We start from the raw sequence: 26639 nt of genomic DNA on the forward strand, positions 1-26639 counted from the left end.
CGCCGGGCGGGCACCCCGTCCCGCCCCCGCCACTGTGCCGTGGTTCGGGCTTCGCCGCGTCGGGATGAGCCGCGTCTTCCCATGGAGACCAAACGGGCCGAGATCCCCAGCAGCGTCTTGGACGACCTGTGCAGGTAGCCGTCGGGTGGGGTCGTTCCCGGGCCCTCCTCACGCTCACCAGCTCTGGCCGGCCCCACCCTCTTCCCCTACGCGGCTGCGTCCCCCTTCTGTGGTACCGCGGCCCTCCGTTGCGGGGGGTGGGGTGGGCACCGTCTCCCTCCGTTGCCCCCCACTTTGCCCGGTGCGAGACGCGTGAGACCGGACCGCAGGGCCAGGGTGGCGTGGGGCTTTGGTTGCTCGGGGCCGCTCGGAGCACTCTGTGGACTGGCGGAACTCCGAGGGGGAGGTGCGGGGCGGCCCAGGGAAAGGGGTGGTGTCGGTACTGCCGCAGCGGCCGCGAAGCGGGAAGCTCGGTGTAGCTGCCCCAGTGCCAGCCCGTGGGGCTTCGTGGGGCGGGAACGCGCCACCTTCACGGCTTCGTGGCCTAAGGCGCGGCCCCCCCGATTGGAAGCTGCCCTGGTGAGGTGGGAAGGGTGCGCGCCAGCTCTCCTCTGCCGTCGGCACCGTCGTCAGAACCCGATAAAGGGCCAGACCGGAGCGAGGAAGAGGCCGAGTATGGAAGAAAAATCAGAACCTGATTTGTGGATGTTTCTTCTGGTGTTCAGCAGCTCATGATGTTTGGGCAAGGAAGGTAAAATTGCGCGGGTGAAAGAAGAGTCAGAAGCATAAGGTTCTGACGTGCGTAGTGATGAGTTGATGATACGTTCAGGAGTCTGGTTGCATTTAGAAGGGGTGGCAGGAAGTCCCTTCTGCTGATTTTTCTCTTCTGGAAGAGAATGTTCCAGTAAGACAGAAAAGATAGAGCGAAAGGAATACCTTGCAGTCTGAAATTGCCCTCTCCTCCTTGCCGGTCTTTTCGGAATGAAATAGTTAGCTTTTTCTTACCCTGAAGGTTATGTATTTAAATTTTCAGAAAACATGGATTCTGTTTTCTTGGGGAGGGGGAAGGCACTTTTCCCCTTATGATCTCAACCTCTGACTGTCTGTGGCGCAGCCCTTGACTTTTAAATTCATCTACTATCCCCAGAATTTGATGCCCCAAACTGGATGTGACATTTGACGTGAAATAATCATTCTGTTTTACCCCCTCTAAAAGATCCCTTCTGAAGTATTTATGTACAAGAGGGAAAGGTTACTAGAGATGAAGGATAGTCCACCTGCTGGAATTACTGTCTTCAAATGAGTGAAAATGCTTAGAAGTGAGGTTACCACATGAAGCTAGAACTGCTCCACTCAGGAGTGTTTTGTCATGTATCTAATGCAAGAGTCAAAGTTTGCAATACTCAAGTAAATTTTTAGTTCTCTAATTCTGGCCTCTAAAGCGTGTTGTGTTTCCATCATGTCTCCTTTTGGCTCCCTACAGAGAGATAAGTCTTGTCTTTTAGATTACTGATCACATATGAAGCGGGGTTTAAGACTTCAGAAAATACAGAGGGGAATCACAATGCTTGCAAAACAGAATAGCTAATTATTAGTGCCATTCCTGTGGAGCGACTGATAGAAGAGCACATGAGTAATCAGATATTACGTTGTTGTAGGGTCAGTCCTTCTGTCTTACTGTGTTTCTCTGAACTTCTGTGATCGCCTATGTCTGAGAAAATGTTTTGTCTTATAGATGTACATGTAGTTGTGTAGCTTTAATTTAAAAAAAAAAAAAGTCTTAGAATGGTAGATCAGAGGCTTGTAGTTACCATATGGCTCGCTTTTCGTCTTATCCTAATTCACCCTGTTTATTTTCATTAGTGCTAACAGATATGCCATGCTTCAGATAAGTTGACTTGCTTGGACATGGAACAACTGAACAGAACAACTGAAAGAAGCCACTAAGTGTAAGATCAGTGGTGCAGCACTTCAGGAGGCTGGCTATAAATGGGTTAATAAAATATTTGTTGCTTCCCACATTCTTCTATGGATATATGTATGATATTAGTGGAAATTTTGGTAGAAAGAGCCAAGTAATTTTTCATAGTTACTGAGAAGATTCAAAACATTTCTAGCACAACCTTCTACTTCTTTTTTGCCTTTCTCCCCTCCCCCCCTTTTGGCTTACTTGCTTCCCTTCCCCCTCCCCTTTGGACTTGCTTCCCTCCCTGCCCTCCCCCCTTGGCCTTTCTTATGCTCCCTCCCCCCCTTTACCCTTTCTTCTGTCAGGAAATAAAACTTCACTACTAAAATAATTCTAATTTCAGTATAACAGGTTTGGAAAGTTAGAGGACCAATATGAATTCTTTAATATCTTTTTATATGAACTGTAGCAGTGTGAGCTGCAAATCTAAACAACTGATATTTTTTAGGAGATGGCAAGCATTCACGTTGCTCTTACTAAGCTACACAAATAAATTAGCTTTCAAGTCAATCTTGCCCAGTTGAAATTCTTTTTAAGTGGGATTTTTGTGGTTTTTTTTCTCTTTTTGGTGTATTTGAAACCAAAAAGCTAAGTTAAAGCTTAGATGTTCACAAAAAATAACTATTGGTTTTATTTGTACCTTGAGAGTGCTACAGTATCTGTCAGACTTCTACACTTTGTTTTGGACGGCAATATTTTCCTTTGTCCTGAAGCAAAAGGCCTGGATTCTTTGCAGAAAACTTAGTTATTAAAAGTTTGTGTATTCAGGAGATGCAGTCATCAGTACTTCTCACTATATCAGTCATTTTACCTCCTTAATACCTTTCCTTATGACAGAAAGACCACTGTGAGCTGGTGCTAATTCTATGAACAAAATGCATTGCTGAATTAAAATGTGTTTGGCTTTTACTTTAAGCTGAACCACTTTCTTCAGATTCCTCACAGGGGTTCCTGTCTAAGCAGACGTTCCACACAGAGGCTAGTTAAAGAGGCTCATGTAGGTCCTCAGATCACTTGCAGCTGTTCCAACTAATTCAGCTAATTAGTCTAATAATTCCACTGGTCGGGGCAACTACAGCTGTTCTAATGCCTGCAGGTAATTCTCATGGCTGTTGCTAGCTCCAAAGGTGCCTTAGCTAGTATCTTAATTTTCTATGTCTTGAGGAGAGGGTGTGGTGGTGGTTCGTTTGTTTGTTTCTGTTGAGCCTAGTAGGTTAAAAAACCCCATGAATTACTGCTGAGTAATCTTTACCACATCAATTATTTTATTTTTGCAATTGTGAGTTAAAGCTTCCAGGTTTTTAGGTACTTTGCAGAATGACTGGATTTCTTTCTGTAGTAATCAATTTTGATATTAGATTGACAAATACTGTTCAATTGTAAAGTTAATTGGGCTAAGACTTCACATTTTTATTGTCTGTGGTCACCTAAAATAACTTATTGTTGAGATACATGAACTTCTAGGAGGGTCTGGGTTATATTCTTAAACTGAGTTTGTTGCTTGATGTTACTTTTACAAAGTTTAGCTTGCAGTATTTGTATGATGGTGTATTTTGCTGAGTGTGAAGTTGTACTTTTTAGGAGCAACTGTAGTATTCAGTATCAAATTAAGTTTTTAGTTGGACAAAGGAAAACAGTGTACCTGTTGATGTTCTCTCTGATACTAACCTTAGTGTTTTTCCACACGGTGAGCAGTGGAATCTATAGTAATTAATATCGGTAAGCTTAAATGTAAAATTTTTAATGCATGTTACTAAGAATTTTCTTGCATGTTAACTTTATCAAATCAGGTGCACTGGGTGAAGGTGTCTCAGGCCCTGTGCCTTGTTTGTCCTGTGCAACTCAACATATAAAGTTACCTGTTGTAATAGGTATGTTCAGAGTCAGATGTTCATAGCTGACTTCCCAGAATCTAATACTGAAATTATACCAAATCAGTATAATCTTGCTCTTAAAAAAACCCCAAACCCACACCAACTTCCATACCCCCACCCCCAACAAACCCAAACTCCACTTTTCCTGGCAGTATAAAATAACAAGTAGAGTTTTGTATTCAGCTATAGAGATCTGGGAGAGAATTAAGCATAAGTGATAGTGGTGGTGGTGGTTATTGTTAAATGCTTTCATTTCAAAACCATTCTCCTAATGATAACAAAAATAAATTCAAAACCACTAGTCTAATGAACTTTCATTTAACTTTTTTTCCAAGCTGTCACAGTTTTTCCCTGCTGGTGAACTAAATTAAGGAGACTTCTACACTTAGAATTCATATTCAGAGAGTAAAATGTTCCACCCTCATTATTCAGAAACTAAAATGTTACTTGCCAGCATGTGATAACAAGTTGAAAGCTAAAGCCAGGTACATAATGCCTTCAAACATTTGTTTTGTTCCTAGGCTGTTTTAGAATCACACACTGCCAGGATACATCTTATTCTAGTTCTGGTAAGTTAGTGTGTATTTAAGGTTCAGTAGTAGGAGCTCTCTGACCCATTCAGTTAAATAACAAGTGTCAGATATCCATGTCATTTTTTTTGTCATGCTGCCTTGTGTTACTGAGTTGTTCTTTACTGAAGAAGGAAGTGGAGGTGTGGAGTCTTAATGGAAGTTTGGGGGCTTCTTGGTGCCCTCTTTCTCCTGTAAGCAAGTGCTGTTACCCCACCCTTTGATTTCAGGACTGTGGTGGGTTAACCTTGGCCAGCAGTGAGATGCCCACCCAGCCACTCACTCTCCTCTTCAACAGGATTGGGGATAAAATAGAATGGAAAAGCTTTTGGCTCAGGATGAGACAGGAAGGTTTTTTACGAGTTATCATCATGAGCAAAACAGACTTAACTCAGGGAAAATTAATGTAGTTTGCCAATTAAAATAGGTTTGCATAGAGAGAAACAAAGACAAAAAATTCTAAGCACCACCTTCCCCTACATCCCTTTTTTTTTCCCCAGGTTCAACTTCCCCTTTTAATTCCTGACTCCTACCCCCTGAAGAGCACAGGGGTATGGGGAATAGGGGTTGTGGTCAGTCCATAACACTTCATCTCAGCTGCTTCTTTCTCCTCATGCTTCACTCCTGCTCCAGCATGGGCTCAGTCCTATGGGCTGAAGTTCCTTCAGGAAATAACCATCTACTTCAGCATGGGCTTCTCCACAGGCTGCAGTGTGGACATCTGTTTTGCCATGGAGTACCTCCTCTCCCTGCTTCTTCTCAGACCTTGGTGTTTGCACTGCTGTTTCACACTCTTTTTCTTTCTTCCTGTCTGGCATTTTTGTCCTTTTTAAAATAAACTTTCCTAGAAGCACCACCATCTTGGCTGCTGGCTTCAGGAGTGCCCTGCAGTGGCATCACAGGCAGTCCTGGCCTATTCTCCACAAAGGCTATCCTGCAGCCCCCCACTGCCAGCACATGGGCACCTGCATCTAGTACAATCTGGAGATGCCTGTTGTTAGCACTTCAGTCACTCTAAGTAACTTAGGCATTAACTTTCTGATCAATAAGTATGTTCTAACTGTCTTTGCTTTTGTAACTTTAAGCCTAGTGCATGTTCTTATTCCTCTTTGCTAATACTTGTACATATTGTGTCTTTGGATTTATGTTCAGCTGCAGTGCTGGGGCAAGAAAGTATCAGCTAATTATAAAATTGTGTCGAGTTTGTGTGTCATGGGCTTTTGGTAGTGGGGGAGAGGTCTACAGGGGTGGATCCTTTGAGAAGCTGCTGGAAGCTTCCCTGGCTCAAAGTCAGACCCAGTTCTAGCCAAGGCTGAGCCAATTAGCAACGGTAGTACCACCTCTGTGATAACATATTTAAGAGATGAAGAACTTGTGAGACATAATGGAGAAGAGTGGGATGCGAGAGAAACACCTATGCAGACACCAAGGTCAGTGAAGAAGGAGGGGGAGGAGGTTCATCAGAGCAGAGACCCCCCTGCAGCCCATGAGGGTGGGCTGTGTTCCTGCAGCCTATTGAAGTCACCAGCGGAGCAGATGCCCACCTGCAGCCTGTGGAGAACCCCATGCCAGAGCTGGTGGCTGCACCTGAAGAAAGTCAGGACTCTGTGGAAAGCCTGCACTGGAGCAGTCTTGCTGAAGGACTGTTTGCTGTGGAAAGGACCCACACTGGAGCAGTTTATGAAGAGCTGCAGCCCATGGGAAGTTCTCAAATGGAAGAAGTTCATAGAGGACTGTCTCCTGTGAGAGGGACCCCACACTGGAGCAGGGGAAGAGTGTGAGGAGTCCTCTCCCTGGGGAGGAAGGAGTGGCAGAGAGAAGGTATGATGAACTGACCACAACCCTCATCCCGTGTGCTGCTGTGGAGGAGGAGGTAGAGAAAACTGGGAGCAAAGCAGAGCCTGGGGTGAAAGGAGGGTGGAGGGAAGGTGTCTTTAAGATGTGGTTGTATTTCTCACTCTCCTACTTGGATTTGATTGGTAAATTAATAGTGATGTTGTTCAAATTAAATGGATGTCTTTTTCCCAAGTTGAGTCTGTCTTTTTGCCCAACTATAATTGATGAGTGAGCCCTCCCTGTCCTTGTCTTGACCCACAAGCCTTTTGTTGTATTTTCTCCTCCCTATTCCATGGTAGGAGAGGAATCAGTGAGTGGCTATGTGATATTGAGTTGAGGGCTAAGCCTAAACCACAACAAAAATAAAATACTTTTATTTTTTTAACTTTAATCTACAGCAGCTTTATATGTAAGAGCTATTTTCCACAGTAATAGAACCTTCAGAAAGAAAGGAGCAGTTGGAGAGTGGTGTTGCCAGTTGAAAATTGGCAAGTAGGAAAATGTTGAGGTGAATAAAGTTATTTATGTAAGGGAGAGTGTCTCCTTCTTTAAGGGTGTTTGGTTGAAGGCCTTTTTCAATGTGAAAATGAGAAAGGGAGAAAACCGTAACCAAAACATACAGGGACACAAATCAGAGGGAGGTGGTGATGAGAACTGAACCTGGCCACTGATTTAATGATGTGGTGTGGGAATGTTAATTCCAGCAAGTTTATCTAAGGGAAACATGCTCCTGGGAATCTAAGGGAAAAAGAGGGAAATTGGAACCAAAAATATACAGCCACAAGCCTAAGAAAACAAAAGTGGAGACAAGAAACATACTTGCCAGTCATGCTAATTGATGGGCTATCAAGAAACTACAGGCACCACTTCCAGGAAGATCAGCCTGGTGTTTGCATCTGATAAGGCTGAAAGAGGTGTGGCAGGGGAGGGGGATCGGGGGAACAGAGTGGAAATAGGCAAAGGCAGAAAGGGGTGTAAGAGATGCTGGTTGTGTGTAAAACTGGGCTGGTCAATACCATTGTCTGTCTGAGCCTTTCACCTAATTGCCACAGTCTGTCCTATCTTTTTACATATTCCTATTAAATATTTCCTTAATTTTCTCTGTGTAATCTCACTCTCTACCCAACCTACATGTGTGCTGCAAGGGTGAAGTGCCAGCTACTGCTGAGAGCTATATGTGTCAGTGGATGGGGTGTCAGCTGCTGGAGTGAGGGGGAATATGTCAGTGCCAGCTACTGACATGAGTGGGGGTATAAGCTTCCAACCTCTGTGGGGGGAATGGTGAATGTCCTGAAAACCAGCTACTGCTGGGAAACTGAGTGAGGTGAGGGGCAGAGCACCAGTGACTGGAGCAGGACCATGGGTCTTGCAGCCCATGTGCCTGGTGCCAGCTGCTGGGATGGCAGGGGCATGAGTGACTTACTTTCCCAAACCTGTTGTGCTTATGTACTTACTAACAAACTTCAGGCTGGACCATCCAACAAGTCAGGGATCTGTGTGATTGGTATGAGGGTATGGGATCTGCACAGGTGATCTGAGGAAAAAAAAAAAAAAAAAAGCGACAAAGTTGTGAGGCCCCTTAAACAATGCTAGCCCTCAGGCAATGTTAGCTAGATAACATTCTTACAGAAAACAGGATAGATAGTAAACTAATCCCTGTCTTTGAGATAAAGGGGGAGCTGTACCAGCTAAAGGATGACCAATTCCTTGTAACACCAAGGATTTACACCCTGGAACATCTTGATAGACACAAAAGTTCGAATTAACAAAACAGGTAAAACTGACTCTACAACTTGGAGAGGAGCCAAAGGTCCAGAGAGCATGTGCAAGAAGCAAAGTTAAAAAGTTCATGAAGAGGAAGGAGTCTTACTTCATCCTGAAGACCCCAGCCCACCCTCACCAGGAGGCACTGCACAGGCGCAAAGAAGGACATGGGGGCAGGGGAGGCAAGAGGGGAATTTCTCAGAACTAATTGTCATATTCCCTCCTTCGGAATCCTAATGCATGTGTAACATTTCAAACAATAAAAGGAGGTGATTTTTTGGCTCCTGGCGTGCACATTTGTGGTGGAGTGATCCCCCGTGTGCCCGATGTCGTAATAAACATACTACTTTATAACTCTTAGTGAGTTGTAGAGTTTGATTCTGTGCCTCACAGGGGTATTGGGTGGACAGTGGGAGTTGTGCTGGTACTTGAGGGATGCGTGAATATGTGTACACTTGTGAACCTGGAGAGTGTCAAGTGTGTGCCAGCACTAGCTACCTTCAGCCTCTGCCTGCTGAAGAAGGGGACTTGGCTCTCTGTGCTTGTGTTTTGTGTGAGTCCTATATGTAGGTGCTGTCCGTGGGATACATGCTGGGCTTTGCTACTGGTTGAACTTGCCAAGGGGAAAGCAGCAGCAGCAGTGTCCCTCAGCCTGGGCAGAGACCCTGGGGCCGAACTCCAATGGGCAGGCAGGAGGCAGTCCTTGGTCGGAGTGGCTGGAAGATGCAACCACTTTTGACACTTTTCAATTTATACTTGTCAAATTTTAAGTAAATATGTGTTAAGTAATTCTGGTTCTGGCAATGTGCTTTTACAATTTGGCTGGTGGTACTCAGGAGTTGAATGTAAGAGATCTGTGTCAAATGGTTTAAGTTCAATGGAGTAAATGACCTTAAATTTCTAAAAAGAAAATTCTGTTGTTCTTAATCTTACAAATAAGTAAGGCTGCTTCTGCTTAAGTAAAATAAGCTATCGCACTGCTACTTACATGTACATTTCTGGGACTCTGTGTTTGTGTGCCAGTATCTGAGCTAAAGCATAATGTAGACTTGAAAAATAAACTGACTGTCCATGTTCTATTTCAGACTGAGAAAATTAATAGTATCATATTGAATTTAAAAATCTTCATAAATTAATAGTTCATTGTGTCTTTAAGTGAAAATATATAGCTGTGTTTAACTTATCCCCAGAAAAAAATGTGTTGACATGTTATCAAGAGTTTGCAGATGTTCTTTACTAGACATGTAAAAATGCTTTCTTTGGTAATATAGCCATTTATGTAGGATGTCCTTGCCCTTCCTTGTTTTCACAACAGTTAATTTACTTAGTTTATCGTAGTTGACTTTTGTGAAAGAGCATCATGATCTGTTCTCCTTCTTGACTTTAAAAGTTGTATTTTACTTTGATGTGAAAACCTTTTGATGTCCAGGTCACTAGGAAGATTTGGTGATCTGTTGCTCTGTACGATTTGATCAGGAATTCCACTGTTGCAATGCATTTTTGTTGTTAGATTTATTTAAATTGATAGATTGGGCTAATCTTACTCTTTTTGCTTTCCTGGTAGCCGATTTATTTTGCACATTCCAAGTGAAGAGAGAGACAATGCAATCAGAGTGTGTTTTCAGATTGAACTTGCCCATTGGTTTTACTTGGATTTCTACATGCAAAACACACCAGGATTACCTCAGTGTGGGATAAGAGACTTTGCTAAAGCTGATATCCTTTTTGTTACTGACTGTTTTCTCTCTCAGTAGATAAAGTGCAAACTGAATATTGTTAATGAAATTTCATAGTTGCAGCAGGAAAATGTCAGTTCGTGTGTTAGTGATTTAGAAGTTAGTATTGCTAGATACGTGATTTTAGCTGTTCATTGCTTCCGTTGTTTTGTAGCATCCAGAAAAGAGATGTTTCTCAGACTGCTGAAGAGCTATGGAAAATGCGTAGTTTCTGATTGTTGAGGATTTTTCCTTGTGGTTGCACTTTGGCAGACTAGGTGACCTGCTGGAGCTCTTCATTGTGTCTTGTCTAATGTCTTTCCAAGTAAATAGTGACACAAATGTTAATGTAGCTGAAGGTGGTATGCATTCCCCTATGGGCAGTGGTATGTATTTGTTGGAAGTACTGACAGTTGCTCCTAGAAAAGGTTCTGTTGGCAGAGGAGAGGATGTATTTTTACTAAATTCATATGGTTAACCTCTGCTTTTTTTCATTGCTTACAAGGACTGCTGAAACGTTCACTGTGTAGTCCCTTCTGGAGAAAAACTTGACTTTCATCCAGCAAGTGTTTTAGTTTTGTGTGTTTGTGATGTGTATTTAGTCTGTATGTTTGTGATGTGGGATTGGAGTATTGCTTCTAACTTTCACAACAATATTAATCTGTAGCTTCAATACACAATGTTTGGTAACAGAGATTTACTTTGAAAACAATACAGCTTTTATTTTAACAATAAACTGTAAAAATATGATAATTTTCTGTATATTTCATGATAATATCTGTGGTTTCACTACACAACATACTTCTCTAATAACAGAGATGTACTTTGAAACACTCTAGCAAGTGTATAAATATGATGATTTTCTGTCACTTGATATTATGTAGTTATTTTTTATTTATTTTAGGTATGGTTTCAGTTATAAATGTATTTTCAGACCAAGAGAATTCTTTTAGTAATTGTAGGCAGCACAGGAAAACCACAATGTAATAGATGTTATTTGTTCATTACATCTGTCCCTCTCCAGCTTACATTAGCCAGAAATATTAATTACAGAATCACAGAATCAGCTAGGTTGGAAAAGACCTTGAAGATCACCTAGTCCAACTGAATTCTGCTGCGGTGTCATATTTTTAAGTACTCTGCTATGGAATATTTTTTATTGGTAGTATACTCTTACTTTTAATATCTAGTGTTAATACTTTTATTAAGGACTTGTAGGTTTGCTTTCAAAGTTTTAGTTATAAAGGTTGTTCATATTTTCTCTGCATGGTGAATCTTCATAAAGTGTATTAGGCTTTAGATCTCTGTTATTTGATGCCATTAAAAACATTTTTTTTTCATAGTAAATACTTAAGTACAGATTCTGTACTGTAGTCTAACAAATGATTGATGGAAAATTTTATCTCCACTTCAGGCAGGAGGTGAAACTGTATTTTTGTCTGTCTTACTCCCTTCAAAATTAATAAAATGTATTTAAGAATCATACATATTCAAAATAACTGTTATGTGGATACTTTTTCTTCAAAATTAGGGGAGACCTTCCTTTAGACAAGCAGATTTGTCCCATCTTTTGTCTTTTTTTTCTTTAATTGTCTTGTATTAGGGTTACAAAATTACTTGATGCTTTCCAACCTTTAGAGTTTGGTTATGGATTGTTCAGGGTGCTTTTTTACTTTTAAGATAATATATCTTGAAAGCAGTTAAGGGAGGGAGTGTGGTTATTGTAAATGTTGAGTGGGTATCTTTTATATGTCTGCGTGTGATTTGAAACTAGATGCTTAAGTTTATCTTCCTTGACATGCCCCTGTACTCTTCAATCACTGCCCTTTTTTACTGCCTCAAGGTGAAGATGTACAGAAGGTTTTAGATGAGTGGAAAGAATACAAAATGGGAGTGCCAACCTATGGTGCAATTATTCTTGATGAGACACTTGAAAACGTAAGTATGAAAATAGTTGTGAAGGTCTAGAGGGAAGGATGGTATATGCTGGCAGAAATAATAATGTTGTTATTTACATGTTTCATCTGGAGAAAAAGTGCTTTAGATTCATGAAGACCTGACAGTTACTTGCCACTGTTGAGTGTGTACAGAAATAGAGTATGGGAGACAGTAAACATACTTCTGCATGCTTTCCTACTCAGTTTTGGGTTTTTTGATTCTGAGTTTCGTGATCCCATAAAAAAACTCATGGCTCTTGCTAGAACACAAAAAAGTCTCATGGGTTTCTTCCTCCAGGCTAGAGTATCTTTTTGTAGAAGTTGGGGATGTGAAGGGAAAAATAAAAATTGGTTAGAATAGTGAATGTGTGACAGTTGTATCCCCTTGTATTTTGCAGGTTCTTTTGGTTCAGGGCTATTTAGCAAAGTCTGGTTGGGGATTTCCAAAAGGGAAAGTAAATAAAGAAGAGGCTCCTCATGACTGTGCTGCTAGAGAGGTAAGCTATATCTGATTCCCTTAAATTTAAGCTAAAGAAATAAAGTTTACTCAGAGCAGGATATATATGTTAGATGAAGAGGTGTTTTACTTATATATCTCTTTACTGAAATAAATAAATAGTCTGTTCTTGCAGGAGTCTTCTGTTAGTGCTTTTCTGAGTTCCACAGTGATAATCAAGGTGTGGTTTTATAATTTAAAAATCACTGTTAGATGGTTTTAATTGTTTTGCAATAACTTGCTAAATTAAGTGAGCACTGTTTTTAAAGATCTCTGCTGAACTATCAATTTACTTTTAAATATTATTTTTGGTGCTTGGGAATTCTTATGTGCTTTGTAGCTTTTCGAATGTACTTTGTGGCTTTTGGAATATTAATTTCAAGGGCCACCATAACTGTAAAACGGTATAAGAATGGGAATTCAGCTTATATGCACTGGGCTATGTAACAAGACTGAACAGTTGAACTGGAGGTTGTAGATTATGTAAAAACTACGAAAAACTTTTCTATTTTTCAGTGATGCAAGAACAAGGATCAATGCATTTTACAAGTAAAATCTGAAAAATAAAATAATCTGTTGGATTTATTGCTGCTGGAGACCTAGATATATAATGAAGCTGCATATTAAAGATAGCTTATATTATTGGTATAAACTCAATACTCATGTAATATAATGCATCCAGAATTTTTGAGAGGGAAAATTAAAATGAGGGAAAGTAGAAAAATGCATCAGTTTTCTTCATGGTTGGACCTAATCAGTGTCTGAGAAATCATGGATATTTTTAATATATCTGTCAAAGAATGAATGCATAAATGAAAAATTTCGTATTTCTGATTCCCTGATAGTACTTTCCATACCACTCATATATTTATTGTGGACTTGGAAAAGCAAAATAAGGTGTTAGATCTTAAAATTGCACGATTATGTGATGAACACACATGTTTCATGTTAGCAGTTAGTTATATAGTATCAGTTAGCAGTTATTTATATAGTATCAAATGGAAAAAAAGACATGTCAAAAAGGACTGTCATGGCTTGAGCCCAGAGGTCAATGGAGCACCATGAAGCCATTCATTTACCCCTTCTCCCTCATGAAAGGGAAGGGGAAAATAAAGTAAAAGGCTCATAAAATGCGATAAGAACAGAGAGGGGTGGCTTACCCGTTATGGTCACAGACAAAAGACAGGTTTGTTAGGGGAAGACAAAAAGACCATCACTTTAAATCAAACACTAACAACAAAAATGCTTAACAGACAGAGTGGGATAGTGAGAAGCTTATTACATGTTAAAAACACCTCCCTACACCCCTCCCTTCTTCTTGGGCTCAGTTTTCTTCCAGCCTCATCCCCCCCAGTGACACAGAGGGCAAGGAATGGGGGTGTGTGTGGGGGGGTGTGTGTGTGTGTGTGTGTGTGTGTGTTGAGTCTGCTGCTCCTCCCTCTTCAGGGGGGAGGACTCCTTGCATTCTCTCCCCTGCTCTGCTGTGATGTCCCTCTCACAGGACCCAGTCCTCCGTGAACTTTCTCTGACTGAGTCCTTCCCATGGGATGCAGCTGTTTCTGTGCTGCTGCGTCACTGAACTGCAACAGTCGGGCCTGATCTTCCCATAGAGTCCTGGCCTTACTTGAGCACAGCCATCTGCTCTGGTGTGGGGTCCTCTGCAGTCTGCAGGTGGATCTCTGCTCTTCTAGTGACCTCTCTCGGCGCACCCTCCCCCCTTCCTCCTCCTTTCTTACACTTGATGTTCACATTGATGTGCTCCTCACAACTCCTCAACCTCCTCTCGAGTTTCCCTTCTGAAATATGGTATCACAAAGTTGTGGCCATCGTTGCTAATTGGCTCATTCGTGGGCAAAGGCAGGTCTGACTTGGAGCAGTGGAAGCTTTGAGAAGCTTCTCACAGAGGGCCACCACTGTAGCCCCTCCTCCTCTGCTACCAACACCACCATACAAACCCAGCACACTTGCCAAAGAGTAAAACCCCTGAGCTACAGATGCAGTAGGCTCTCATTGCAGAACTCAAAGGCTGGAGAAGGATGAGCAGACACTTAATGAAGTTAACTTGTTTATTCAATGCATGTCCCTCTCCCTCACCCCATAAATAGCTTGTTCAGTTCAACTTTTCCTAGTCAGGTTCTTTTAGAGTTGGTATAAAGGACTGAACTGAAGGGAGAGAGGACCATAAAAAGATATGGACCCCAACACAGTGGACAGGACAAACCAGGTGTAACTGCTTCAGGAAGGAATTATGTGAATGAATCCATTACAATCCACACCCTGGTCCCTTTGGGCCAGGTTACAGGGTTTAATACTGCAATGAACTTCTCCCCTTGCTCCTATCCTGACTAGCAACAAGGGGTTCCTGCTATAGTAATTCTTATACATGCAGCTCAAGTCCTGGGTTACAACAATTTAAAGGTGTTTCCATTACAATTTACACCCCTGTTCCCTTTGAAGTAGACTGTAGGGTTTAACATTGGCAATGAATTCCTCCCCTTGCCCCTGCTCCAACTTGGACTTATCCACAGACTGCAGTCCCTTGAAGTGGAGACTTAATCTGTGACCTACAGTCTCTTCTACTGCTGCAGCATTGACTTATCCACACCCACAGTTACTTTGAGATGCACCCATTCCAGTGTGGTCTTCTCCATGGGTCACAATGCCTTCAGAGATATACCTGCTTCAGTGTAGCCTTACCCACAGCCATTGTTCCTCAGAAGTGAACCTGCTCTAACACGGCCTTACCCATGGCTGCAGTCCACCAGGGGTGTACCTGCTCTGTTGAGGGCTTATCCATGGCCACATGCTTTGACATGCTCCAGCATGACCTTATGCTCAGCCACTGATGCTAGCTACTGTGAAGAAAATTAACTGTCCTAGCTAAAACCAGCACAGGTGGGCACAGTTCTACTGAGAAAAAAGTCCTTTGGTGGTGATTTTAATTTGGAGAATTGATTTAGATTGCTCTAGTGAACAACACTGTTACTGTGGTCTTTTTCCATCAAGGTAGATTGTGAATAAATTGGCAAATTCTTACAGGTTTACTGTGTCTGGAATTGGGATGTCTGTAATATCTGTGCATAAATCTTTTAACTGTTTTTACTGGAGTCAGCACAGGTCTAAAACCATAAACTGCATCTGCTACAAGGTCTAATTAAAGAGATCTTCAATGGATGGTGTCTACACTGTTCAGTAGTATTTCATAAGTTGATGAGGGCAAAACCCTACTAAATGGGTGATTCCCTTGGTACATGGAGTTTATACAATTAATTCCCTTAAATCATATGTAAAGATCATTTAGGAAAGGAAAACACTGCTGTTAGTTGGAAGGGTAGGTATGGAGGAAAAGAGTATCTTCTCAATTGAGACAGTGTATGGTGGGGATTTTTGGCTGTCTTTTTTCCCCCTTAAACTCTGCTGTTCTTAATGTAATTAGATGAGAAGATGGCTTGCTTTTTGTTTTGATATGAGGGGTTGTATATGCTAATTTGAAGACTAACCGGTCAATTATTTGCTTAGTATTAAACATTTCTGTTTCCTTGTATTTGTGCTTAATTTCTTCTGCATTTTCAAAAATGGAGAGGAACCATATTGGCAACCATTTTGACAATAGCAGTGTATACACTGCTATTTTGCATACAGTATGCATAATATATTTTGAGTATTTCTGCTACTATGATTTTATATGCAGTTCTTTGGTTCTGTTTTTCATTATACATACCCACAGCAGTTGTGGGTTGAGAAGAGGTTTGACTGAAGATCCTGTCACTCTTTCTGATTCTAAATCTGGTCTTTAAAAAAATTAACTGAGGACTTCTGCCTTTGGATTACAGAATCACAGAATTGTCAAGGTTGGAAAAGACCTTGAAGATCATCTGGTCCAACCATTAACTTAACAGAGACAGTTCCCAACTACACCATATTCCTCAGCACTATGTCGACCCAACTCTTAAACACCTCTAGGGATGGGGACACCACCACCACCTCCCTGGGCAGCCCATTCCAACTCCTAACAACCCCTTCTGGAAAGAAATGCTGCCTAATATCCAGTCTAAACCTTCCCTGGTGCAACTTGAGGCCATTCCCTCTTGTCCTATTGCTTGTTACTTGGTTAAAGAGACTCATCCCCAGCTCTCTGCAACCTCCTTTCAGGGAGCTGTAGAGGGTGATGAGGTCTCCCCTCAGCCTCCTCTTCTCCAGACTAAACACCCCCAGTTCCCTCAGCCGCTCCCCGTACGACCTGTGCTCCAGACCCTGCACCAGCTTCGTTGCCCTTCTCTGGACACGCTCGAGTCATTCAATGTCCTTTTTGTAGTGAAGGGCCCAAAACTGAACACAGGAATCGAGGTGCGGCCTCAGCAGTGCCGAGTACAGGGGTCAGATCCCTTCCCTGTCCCTGCTGGCCACGCTATTGCTGACACAAGCCAGGATGCCATTGGCCTTCTTGGCCACCTGGGCACACTGCTGGCTCCTGTTCATCGGGCTGTCGATCAGCACCCCCAGGTCCCTCTCTGACTGGCAGCTCTCCAGCCACTCCTCCCCAAGCCTGTAGCGCTGCTGGGAGTTGTTGTGGCCCAAGGGCAGCCCCCGGCATTTGGCCTTATGGAAACTCCTGCAGTTGGCCTCAGCCCATGGCTCCAGCCTGTCCAGTTCTCTCTGCAGAGCCTCCCTACCCTCGAGCACATCAACACTCCCACCCAACTCGGGGTCATCTGCAAACTGACTGAGGGTGCACTTGATCTCTTAATCTAGATCATCAATAAAGATGTTAAACAGGAGTGGCCCCAAAACTGAGCCCTGGGGGACACCACTTGTGACCGACTGCCAACTGGATTTAACTCCGTTCACCACAATTCTCTGGGCCCGGCCATCCAGAGTTTTACCCGTCAAAGCATGTGCCCATCCAAGCTGCAAGCAGCCAAATTTGCCAGGAGAATGCTGTGGGAAATGGTGTAAAAGGCCATGATAAATTACATCCACATCCTTTCCCTCATCCAATAAGCAGGTCGCCCTGTCGTAGTAGAAGGAGATCACGTTTGTCAAGCAGGACCTGCCTTTCATAAACCCATGCTGACTGGGACTGATGATCTGGTTGTCCTGCATGTGTTGTGTGATGGTACTGAGGATGAGCTGCTCCTTCAGCTTCCCGGGCACTGAAGTCAAACTGACAGGCGTGTAATTTCCTGGATCATCCTTCTGACCCTTCTTATATATGGTCATCACGTTGGCCAGTTTCCAATCTGTTGGGACCTCCCCAGTCAGCCAGGACTGCTGGTAAATGATGGAAAGAGGCTTGCAAGCACCCCAGCCAGCTCCTTCAGCACCCTTGGGTGTATCCGATCTGGTCCCATAGACTTGTGTGTGTGATGCAGCAGGTCACTGACTGTCTCCTTCTGGATTGTGGTGGGGTCGTTCTGCCAGTCTCTGTCTTCTGGCTGAGGAGGCTGGATTCCCTCAGTGCAACTAGTCTTGTTATTAAAGACTGAGGCACAGAAGGCATTAAGCACCTCAGCCTTTTCCTCCTCATCACTTGTTACCATGTTTCCTCCTGCATCTAGCAGGGGATGGAGACTCTCCCTGGTCTTTCTTTTGCTGCTGGTATACTTATATAAACATTTCTTGTTCTTAATTGATGAAGCCAGATTAATTTCCAGTTGGGTTTTAGACCTCCTGATTTCCACCCTGCATAGTCTCACAGTACCTTTGTAATCACTGATTATTTGCAGTGGGGCTTAATATTTTTGGGGTTAATATCCAGTTCTATGATTTCACATGCATGTTCCACTGTCTAGGAAGAAATATTTTGGATAGTGGTATCAATCCTGTGTGTTTTCTGAGTATTTGTATTTCCTGTGTTGATTTTGGGGACCAGGAAGCTTCTAAAATCAACTGTTTACTTAACAAGCTTAGAGGCATGACCTGATTTAAGGTATTAGGTGTGTTTGACATAATTTTTTTTTATATTATAAACCTTGTATATTTGAGAATGTTGTAAAAAGACAGTATTTTGAAGTAAGCCTTTGAGAAACCTGATCTAGTGAAAGATGTTCCTGCCAGTGGCAGGGGTTCTTGGACTTGATGATCTTTGTAGGTCCCTTCCAACTGAAACTGTTCTGTCAATCTGTGATCCTTCACTGCAACGTTATAAAATATTCAAATGAAGTGTTCCTTTAAAATATCATTGTCTTTATAGTAATCTCCAGCAGGTATAATACTCCTATTTTTTTCTTTAGAGTAGCTGACAATGCAGCTTTAAGTTTGTCAGTGTGGATGTGCAGTTTGGATTTTTTAGTTTTGCTACGCTATTACTGGGTTTTTAAATGAGTGTAAAAATGATTATATGTATTAGGGGTGGAAGGTTCATGAAGTAGAAGGACTGTTGAAAGAGAAGAAAAATTGAGGTGCAAGTAAACCTTGCTAGAATTTGAAGATCTCTTTATCCCCAAATAGTAGTTTTTTCTGTGCATAAGATTTCTGTGTATCCAACAGCACCAAGGAGTAGCTAGACTCCCTAACCATATTAATAAATTGCTACATTAAGGCATAATAGAGTTATTTCAACTTTTATTACAGATCTGTCTATCTTGAAGAAATACAAAGCACATAGGATCTTGGATAATTTTTCTATTATTGAGCATATATCTATGTGTAAATGCTTGTTTTTCCCTGCAGAGGCCTGCTTTCATGGATAGATCTGAAAAATAGCCATTCTTTCCCTCGTGATGATAGGTTCTGAAAGCATGAATTTGAATACACACATTGATTTCATCTATATGCTTCTCAGGTGTTTGAAGAAACTGGGTTTGACATAAAAGATTATATCTGCAAAGAAGAATACATTGAGCTGCGAATTAATGATCAGTTAGCACGGCTGTACATCATTCCAGGAGTTCCGAAGAACACAAAATTCAACCCCAAAACTAGAAGAGAAATTAGGGTATGTTTTATCTTCTTTGAATCTATTAAGACCCTTATTGAGAAGCTTGATTTTTAAAACTAACAGTCTGTGAAATAATAAAACTACCATTTGATGAATGCCTCAAATACTAGGTACAAATGACATCTCTGCAAGGTAGGGTGCTGTCAACTTCTTGCAGCCCTACTGCAAAGACTGATTCTTGACCATCTGTCTGATGTCTCCATTCATCATGAAAGTAACAACACTAGAGCATGATGTCAAGCTATAATTCTCCCCTTCTTTTCTCTTAGCTGTTGTATGTGTTAATCATTTAATGTTATTCCTAGTTATAGCTGCATATATAACTATATATTCTTCTGAAAATTTAATTATTAATTGGTGATATACAAAAGCGTACATATCAGAAGGAGAAACTAAGGATTGTGTTCTCTCTTTCATGGCTAATGCCATCCAGACTTAGAAACAGTGTATTTTAAGGAGGAGGTTGAGAAGGGGACACAAAACAGGAACTATTTTTGATGGTTTGTGTACCATTAGACTTTTAAAAGGTATTGTGAAGCAGAGAAGCAAAGACTCAGGCAGTAGATGCTGGAAACTTTGTTCCTGATATTCAAACTTCAAAGGTTATGTATATCTTTCTTGTATTGCAATTCAGTTTAAAACAACTATCCCCATATTTTCATGCAGATCGTGCCACTAAAAAGGGCATCTGGCTTTCTGAATATAAAAAGGTACTTGTAGTTGACTAGACAGGAGTCTCTTTAATTTCTTTCACTTGAGATCTGTTTTTCAAAATATGAAGTAAAAGAAGATGAACTTTTTTGAGATGTAAATACCCCCCTTTCTATAGCAGGGACCATCTGCATGGGGATGACGAAGAGTTCTTACAATAACAGATTTTTGTCTCCCTGCTGATGTTAACATTTTCATCTGATCTAATACAACAGGGCATGCTGGTTTTGTATTCCCTATAGAACTATACTGAAAACCTGTTCAGTTTGTAACTTCCTTCCATAATATGCATCTTATCTGGACCTGGGGTTAGGTTCTGCAATAGAAAAGCTCATGTGGGTTCTTCTACACTGTGTCTGTTCAGAATTCCTGATTCTGTTCCCCGTTCTGCAAAGTATAGTTTCATAGTTAAAATATAATGTATAAATTAAATACAAATCCTATCCTGTACCCATTTTTTTTCTTTTATAACAAGAGCTAAGAGCACAGACTAAATCCCGTTCTTGCTTGTAATTTTTGAACTGATATTGGTGGTCTAGTTTTGATGGCATTTTAAATAAAAATAGCAAGAATATTAGTGACTTTGAAAGTTATTTAAAGCCTCTTCCTTTATTTATGACATTTAGTATGCAGTGATTTGGTTGGTTGTTTTTTAAAACCCTTATTCTGAATTTAGTTGCTGGATTATACCTTTCATATTTTAGGTGCCATATTTTGTGGTATGTGCTGTACCATCTGTTAATCTGTGCTGCAGTTAGAAGAATGACCCCATTGTTAATTAACCTTCTGTGAAAAACTCTGTTGTGGTCTGTTAATTAAGTCTTGTAATTTTTTAATTAAGGGAAATTACACATTTGTAACATTCTGTAATGCTACCGTAGTGGGTATTTTGATTTTATTTCTTGTTTTTCTAGAATATTGAGTGGTTTTCCATTGACAAATTACCATGCCACAGAAATGACATGACCCCGAAGTCCAAGCTGGGTTTGGCACCTAACAAATTCTTTATGGCAATTCCCTTCATCAGGTATGTTTGAGATGAGGCAAATGCTAGGCCAGTGCCTTTCAGACAACTTTAATTTATTTAGATTTGTTGCAATTTTCCTTGCTCACAGGCCATTGAGGGAATGGATTGCCCGAAGGAATGGAGATTCCTCAGATAGCGACAATGGATTTTCATCTACAGGAAGCACACCCTCTAAACCCAATTTGGAAAAAGCTAGGTAAGAACCAGGTCAGTCTAACATCTCTATATCCTTTCTATAAAACATTGGTCATACACAGCTGCTTGTCCTTTCTCTTTCTCCGAGTATTTCTGTTCTACTCTATAGTGGGTTAATAAACAAAAGTAAAAATTGTGGGCATATCTCATAGAACTGTAAACAGGATGAGAAGTTAATGTCGTGATACACCTTTTTTGATAAATTCTCATGTGTCATGACTGAAATAATTTCCTGAGTCCTGTCTATGGGAATCCAAAAACCAGAAGCTAAAACAAGTAGATAACTTTCAGTGCTTCAGGTTCAATGCTTTTGGCACTTCCACAGAGGAAAAATAGACACTCTAAAATAGAACTGTAAAGTACTATCAGAAGTAGCTAGCTAGCTAAAGCCTGTGGGGATCAGTCAGCTGAGCTAGAAGCAGTAGAGTGGACTTTAAAACCTGTAGAAACATGGGTTTCCTGCCAGCAGGCAAAACAAAGTTGGGTAAGTGCAGTGAGCATTATTACCATTTTCACACTAAGTTACTTAAGTTTGTCTTACAGGTTGTTCTCAAAAAGCAGAAAATTCTTTCATATTTCTCTTCTGCTATCAATAGGTTTGAAGCTGTCTTGTAAACTGTGTTTATTTTCCTGTACTAGATCCAAACTTCGCTGTAGTCAGCAGGTGTTTACAGATGGCTTTTCAGGAGAGCATAGTGTGAAGCCAAAACAGCCACAGAAGCCAAATAATCATCCTGAACAGTCTGAAGTATTGAAGATAAAGGTAGGTTGTTTCTTAGGCAAATATGAATCTGGGCTATTTAAACTAGCTTGTTTGTAGGGGTTCTTCACTGGAACAAAAATACTGAATTTTATCACCATAGCCTGCAAAAATAAAAACATGGGAAAAAACCAATCTTTCAGATTCTCAGATTTATCTTACATTAGAGGTGGTATCCAGTGGTAGTTGTGTTGTTTCAGGTATAGATAGTAATTACTACTCACCATTTAGTGTCCTCCATGTACCATTTTGAAATATTTTGGGTACCACTAGTATATATGCATCAGTGTATGGGAACTGAGCTGAATTTGTCATGTAATACAGTGTCTGTAATAGTGCAAGAGAGACAGAGTAAGACCTGGTGACTCTTTGTAACCTGAGTGTATGGTTAACTTCAGTGTGCTTCGGTTTGTCTACAGACGATACTGTTTATGTGTTTTGAGGTTTTTTGGAGAAAAGTTTTAACTAGTTTTAACTAATAAGTACAAATTTTTAGTACAATGATGTTCAATGCTGCCATTTAAACTCTTCTCTTTGCTACATTTTGAACTTAATGGCAGAGTCAGAGCTTGAGGAACAGTGGCAGAAAGCAGTGTCAAGATAATTCTAACCAAAAGAAGCGAACAAATGGAGCCCACAGTCAACCAGTTAAGCAGAACCATACTTCGGTAAGAAACATACAGTGATTAACAGGTTCCAGTAATGCTTAACAAATGTTCAGCAATATTTGATCAGAGTATTTGCTAGGTATTTGTAGTCATATGATATTTCTTACCTTGTATGCATATACACCTATAAATAAGCATCCTAAAATAAATGCATGTTTTGGAAGTAAATCTTATTTTAGCACTTGGAAATTTTTCAGCTCTTTCAGTAGACAATTCCAGATTCCTATCAGGTAATAGCCTACTGTAGTCTATCATAATAAATTAGTGTAGTACATGTCTTATTTATTCATGTATGATATATTACTGTAAGCATGGAATTTTGTTATACAACAATTAGATATGAAGTGGTAATTCATATGCTTATTATTTCCCTTCTCTCTAGCAAACATGTTGAGATGCAGACTTGAATTGTATGGCAGAATCTCTTATAATTTTTTAATCACACAGGAGAACTACAGCAGTTTGTAAATTCCAGTGTGACATTCTTGATTTGTTCCCTTTTCCTTGCAATCATTTTCTTTGTCCCCACATTTTTGGCTGAGAAAAGGCTCACTGAGTTTTAATATGTCTTTCTGATGCACACAGAGACACAGACACACAGACCTTGTTCTTTATGGCTCTTCAATTCTACTTTGTTGGCTTTTGTGCAGCAGTGAGCCCGTAGCTCAGCTGGCCCAGGCTTTAGTTTTTCTTGTTTACTGGCTGTAAGCTTTATTCTTCCCATTCTGGATTGCGGTTATTACCTTCTCTCTGTTTTTCATGTAGAAATGCAGAGGCCATAAACTCTGTAAAATCCTCACTGTAGCAAGAAATAGTTAGTTGCATTTGGGTCTGAGAGTAGAAGAATAAAAAGTCAAAGAATTGCCTGCCCAAAAGTTTGGCTGTATAGGAAAAACTATAAGGAGAATCTGTAGGATCTTGATGGAAACAAGTGCAACTGTTAATATTTTTCAGTTACTTTTTAGGCTTTTCACAGACTTTGCTAAATTCTAATCTGGTGTTTTGTTTGCATTTTCATGTTGTCAGGCTTTTGAAGCTCAAATATTTCATATCCCAGTGATAGTTTGGAGGCCAGGGAACTCTTAATTTGCACAGAATGCAAAGGGCCATAATTTTCTTGGTTACAGCAGCATACCCGGGGCTAGAACTGAACTCTTCCCTGGAGAGTTCTAAGTTTGTATATCTTAACACATGCTAATTTAATTAGCAGTAGCATCGTATTTGCAGATACATTCTCCTTGCTTTTTGGGACAAACTGATTGAAGAATGGGCTTATTATACATGTGCAAGTTTGTTTCCATACCATCAAATGCGAGACCCTTCCAGCTTGAAGCATTTAGAAAGAACTCAAAATTTTTCCCTAAAAGCTAGCATTTTAAAAATGGTTTGTTGACTGTTAAAAGGTTGCATGTTTCTGAAAGACTTGTGAACTTGAAGCATGCTTACTAGGTAAAGTAACGTGACAGAATTCATGCTGAGTTATAAATAAAATAATTCACTCATCAGGAGGTCTGTCAAAGCAAATATAACCAGCATGCCTTTTAGCTGGTGCTTAAGCTATACCATTAAGAAATAGAATGCCGTTTCTTTATGAAATGTGTAATGTACGATCATTCTCTTAACCAGAAATGTGAAAAAAGGCTTAATCCAAGAAGACTTCAAGATAACTTTGAAACAGGCAAGTGCAGTCTGAATTTTCATCCATTGTCATGTGTTACAGGCTGAAGGCACCTGAATAATGATGGTTGAGGGTTTTTCCTTGTGTGCTAACCTACCAAATGTTACAAAGCCATGTTTTTCTAAGGCAGTCTTGAGTTTTTTTCAGTTATTTGGTTAACTTCATGTGGTGCTTCAGGTTGGCTTTGCAGTTCTTCTCCTTAGTTATTAAGACTGTCACATTATATCATGTGGTTGAGTAAAAAGTAACTGAAAGATGGTTTCGGAAAGTAGCATCAGAGTCAACACAATGCTGCTAATCAAGTGTTGGTTCAAGGCTTTCTGTCCTGCTAGTAATAAGATGCAGTTGATATTGGATGACTATGGAGAGCGCACAATTTCTAACTTACTGCTCAGAACATAGGGCCATATTTCTTTTCTCTTTATTAAGAAATGACTTGAAAAACAGCACCTATGGGTAAAACTGTCTATTGAAAGTGTTCCCAGATTGCTATGACTTTTAAGATTTGTTGTAGCCACTAGATGAGTTATGGCTGTTTGAGTTACTTTCTTCTGTTTATGACCAGACATACAGATTTTGTTAGAAATATTAATTGAAGATACATTTGAGGTATGACTTTGTATTGTTAATGATACAAATATTCATTGTTAACTGTTTAAAATTTATTTCATGTTTTTTTTCTTTAAGCAGATGCAGCATATGAGATGTGTTGCTCCAGTGAAGACCCACTGCTAGAACATGTAGAAGGACATTCTGTGGCATGTAATGGCCATTATAAATTTACTTTCTCATCAAGAGCTTTCTTGAGTTTCAAGTTTGACCATGATGCCATAATGAAAAGTTTTGACCTCTGACAGCAAAATAAGAACAAAAATCAAACTTGCCTGTTGCATTTGAGGGGGTTTCTTATCTAGCCTTACTCTTTCTCAGGAGTTTAGTTTATTTTGTTTTGTTTTGTTTGTTTGTTTTTAAATGCAATGCAGGGACTGACTGTTGGTTTGGAAGGGTTTGTTCTCTTTGCAGTATGGGAGTGGCATAGTCAGGTGTTGCACTTTAAATGCTGTATAGCCTTTATCCACAAAAGTACCTTTCCAGTGTTCAGTTCACTTGTTCCTAGCTGTGCATTAGAGGGCATTCTTTTTTTTTTTTTTCTTTAACTTGCTGTGTGTTACGTAGACTGTCATTGACTTTTTTGAACTGTTGCTGTATACCAGCTTGCTAAAACTTTAACTGCTTGATGTAAATTATTGGACTTGTTGTTTCTGTGTAGTACATTGCAATATTACGGCAGTGGCAATGAAACTGATTCTCAGAGGACTTCTCAGTCCTAGTGATTTTGAAACCAAGTTGCACATTTCAAACCTAGCCTCAGCCTGTCATCCTTTCTCTGTTCTAGTTGCTTGCCCAAAATACCTTCCCTCCTTCACACTGATAGTTCTGTTGGCTGGCAATCAGTAGTACCTGGAGTCAGATCTACAGCATGTTGACTTCTTGTACCTACTCTGCCTCTGTCTTCAGTAAGGATACACAAACTGGGTAGAATTTAGCCATTCAGTGTTTAGCTTCAACTCTTACACACTGTTTCCAGCTGGGTAGGAAGTTGCAAGTTTTGTGTTATCCCAGTTGCAGCTGCTTTCAAAAAGAAAAGCTTAAACTTTGTCTGTGAGAGGTTACTTGTGTAGAATTTTTACTGAATGTAAATCAGCCTCTGTAGATCTTGCTGAGGAGGAAGGCAGGTGCATGGATAATAGTAATTGTGTGACACTAAATGGCTTAATCAGGCTTGCAATAACTATTCTAAAGGTGTCCAGTATTGTATTCTGTGCTGTTGTCCTCAGATCTCTTGTGTAGTGTATGCTTTGTATATATCCAGTTGTACTGGAATTGCACTTGCAGTTAGCATTTAAATGATGTAGCCTCAGTCATTTTCAGCCACAATGCTTTTGGGGTTTGAACATGTGCTTTGCAGTTGAGAGAAATGCACTGAAATAATTTGTCACAGCAGCTTGTGGTAGCAAGCATGTTGTCCCAAATTTAAAAATAGACTTTTCTCTAAAATAAAGGTGAGTAATTGGTAACTTTATAGGTTGAGCGAACTACACCCTTGTCTCATCACAGTGTATGCTCATGCACTGACTCTTTATGCAACTCATGTAATCCAAAACCAAAATCCTGGTCTTCCTTCAACCACCCTACTTCATCTACCCTACTTGATCTGTTGCCTAGTGCTTTTCCTCAGAAATAGCTTTAGAACTATCTCCTGGTTTATTTACCTGCTTGCCACCAGGTGATTTGGGACTCTAATGTTGTAAGAATCCTGGCAGTAGGAGTGTTGGACTTCTGTATCAGTCAACAGGAGAAATAGACTGCATTTTCTCCTTCTGGAGGACAGGAGTCTTGAAGGCCTTGTCTTTCAAGACCAAATTGTGAAATAGTTCCACCTAGCTTTGTCTCACTTTGTATTAAAAAAAAAAAAAAGAAAAAAAAAGTTATCCAAAGGCAG

The 26639-nt window shown here is 40.5% G+C and overlaps 1 protein-coding gene across 3 annotated transcripts; it reads left to right on the top strand.

Moving 5' to 3' along the window:
• DCP2 (decapping mRNA 2) lies at positions 1–26639 on the top strand. Of its 3 annotated transcripts, XM_026865361.1 has the most exons (12): positions 3668–3685; positions 4362–4409; positions 9574–9725; positions 11535–11662; positions 12060–12158; positions 18942–19094; positions 20723–20835; positions 20924–21031; positions 21670–21793; positions 22351–22458; positions 24085–24136; positions 24827–26639. In XM_026865361.1, exons 3-12 carry the CDS (start codon positions 9671–9673, stop codon positions 24988–24990), a joined length of 1104 nt encoding a protein of 367 aa, XP_026721162.1. In that variant the 5' UTR covers positions 3668–3685; positions 4362–4409; positions 9574–9670; the 3' UTR covers positions 24991–26639. The 3 variants fall into 3 exon arrangements, with proteins under 3 accessions (XP_026721160.1, XP_026721161.1, XP_026721162.1); XM_026865359.1 differs by lacking the exons at positions 3668–3685; positions 4362–4409 and adding an exon at positions 1–134; XM_026865360.1 differs by lacking the exons at positions 3668–3685; positions 4362–4409 and adding an exon at positions 210–751.

The sequence above is a fragment of the Athene cunicularia genome (genome assembly GCF_003259725.1).
Source record: "Athene cunicularia isolate RWA chromosome Z unlocalized genomic scaffold, athCun1 chrZ_part1, whole genome shotgun sequence".
NCBI lineage: Eukaryota > Metazoa > Chordata > Aves > Strigiformes > Strigidae > Athene > Athene cunicularia.

What these genes read in the sequence shown, in the direction of transcription:
- DCP2 (XM_026865359.1), top strand. Translation starts at nt 82, where the DNA reads ATGGAGACCAAACGGGCCGAGATCCCCAGCAGCGTCTTGGACGACCTG. An exon ending in TTGATGAGACACTTGAAAAC is followed by an intron (nt 11,663 to 12,059) that starts GTAAGTATGAAA and finishes TGTATTTTGCAG; the next exon opens with GTTCTTTTGGTTCAGGGCTA. An exon ending in ATGGCAATTCCCTTCATCAG is followed by an intron (nt 20,836 to 20,923) that starts GTATGTTTGAGA and finishes CCTTGCTCACAG; the next exon opens with GCCATTGAGGGAATGGATTG.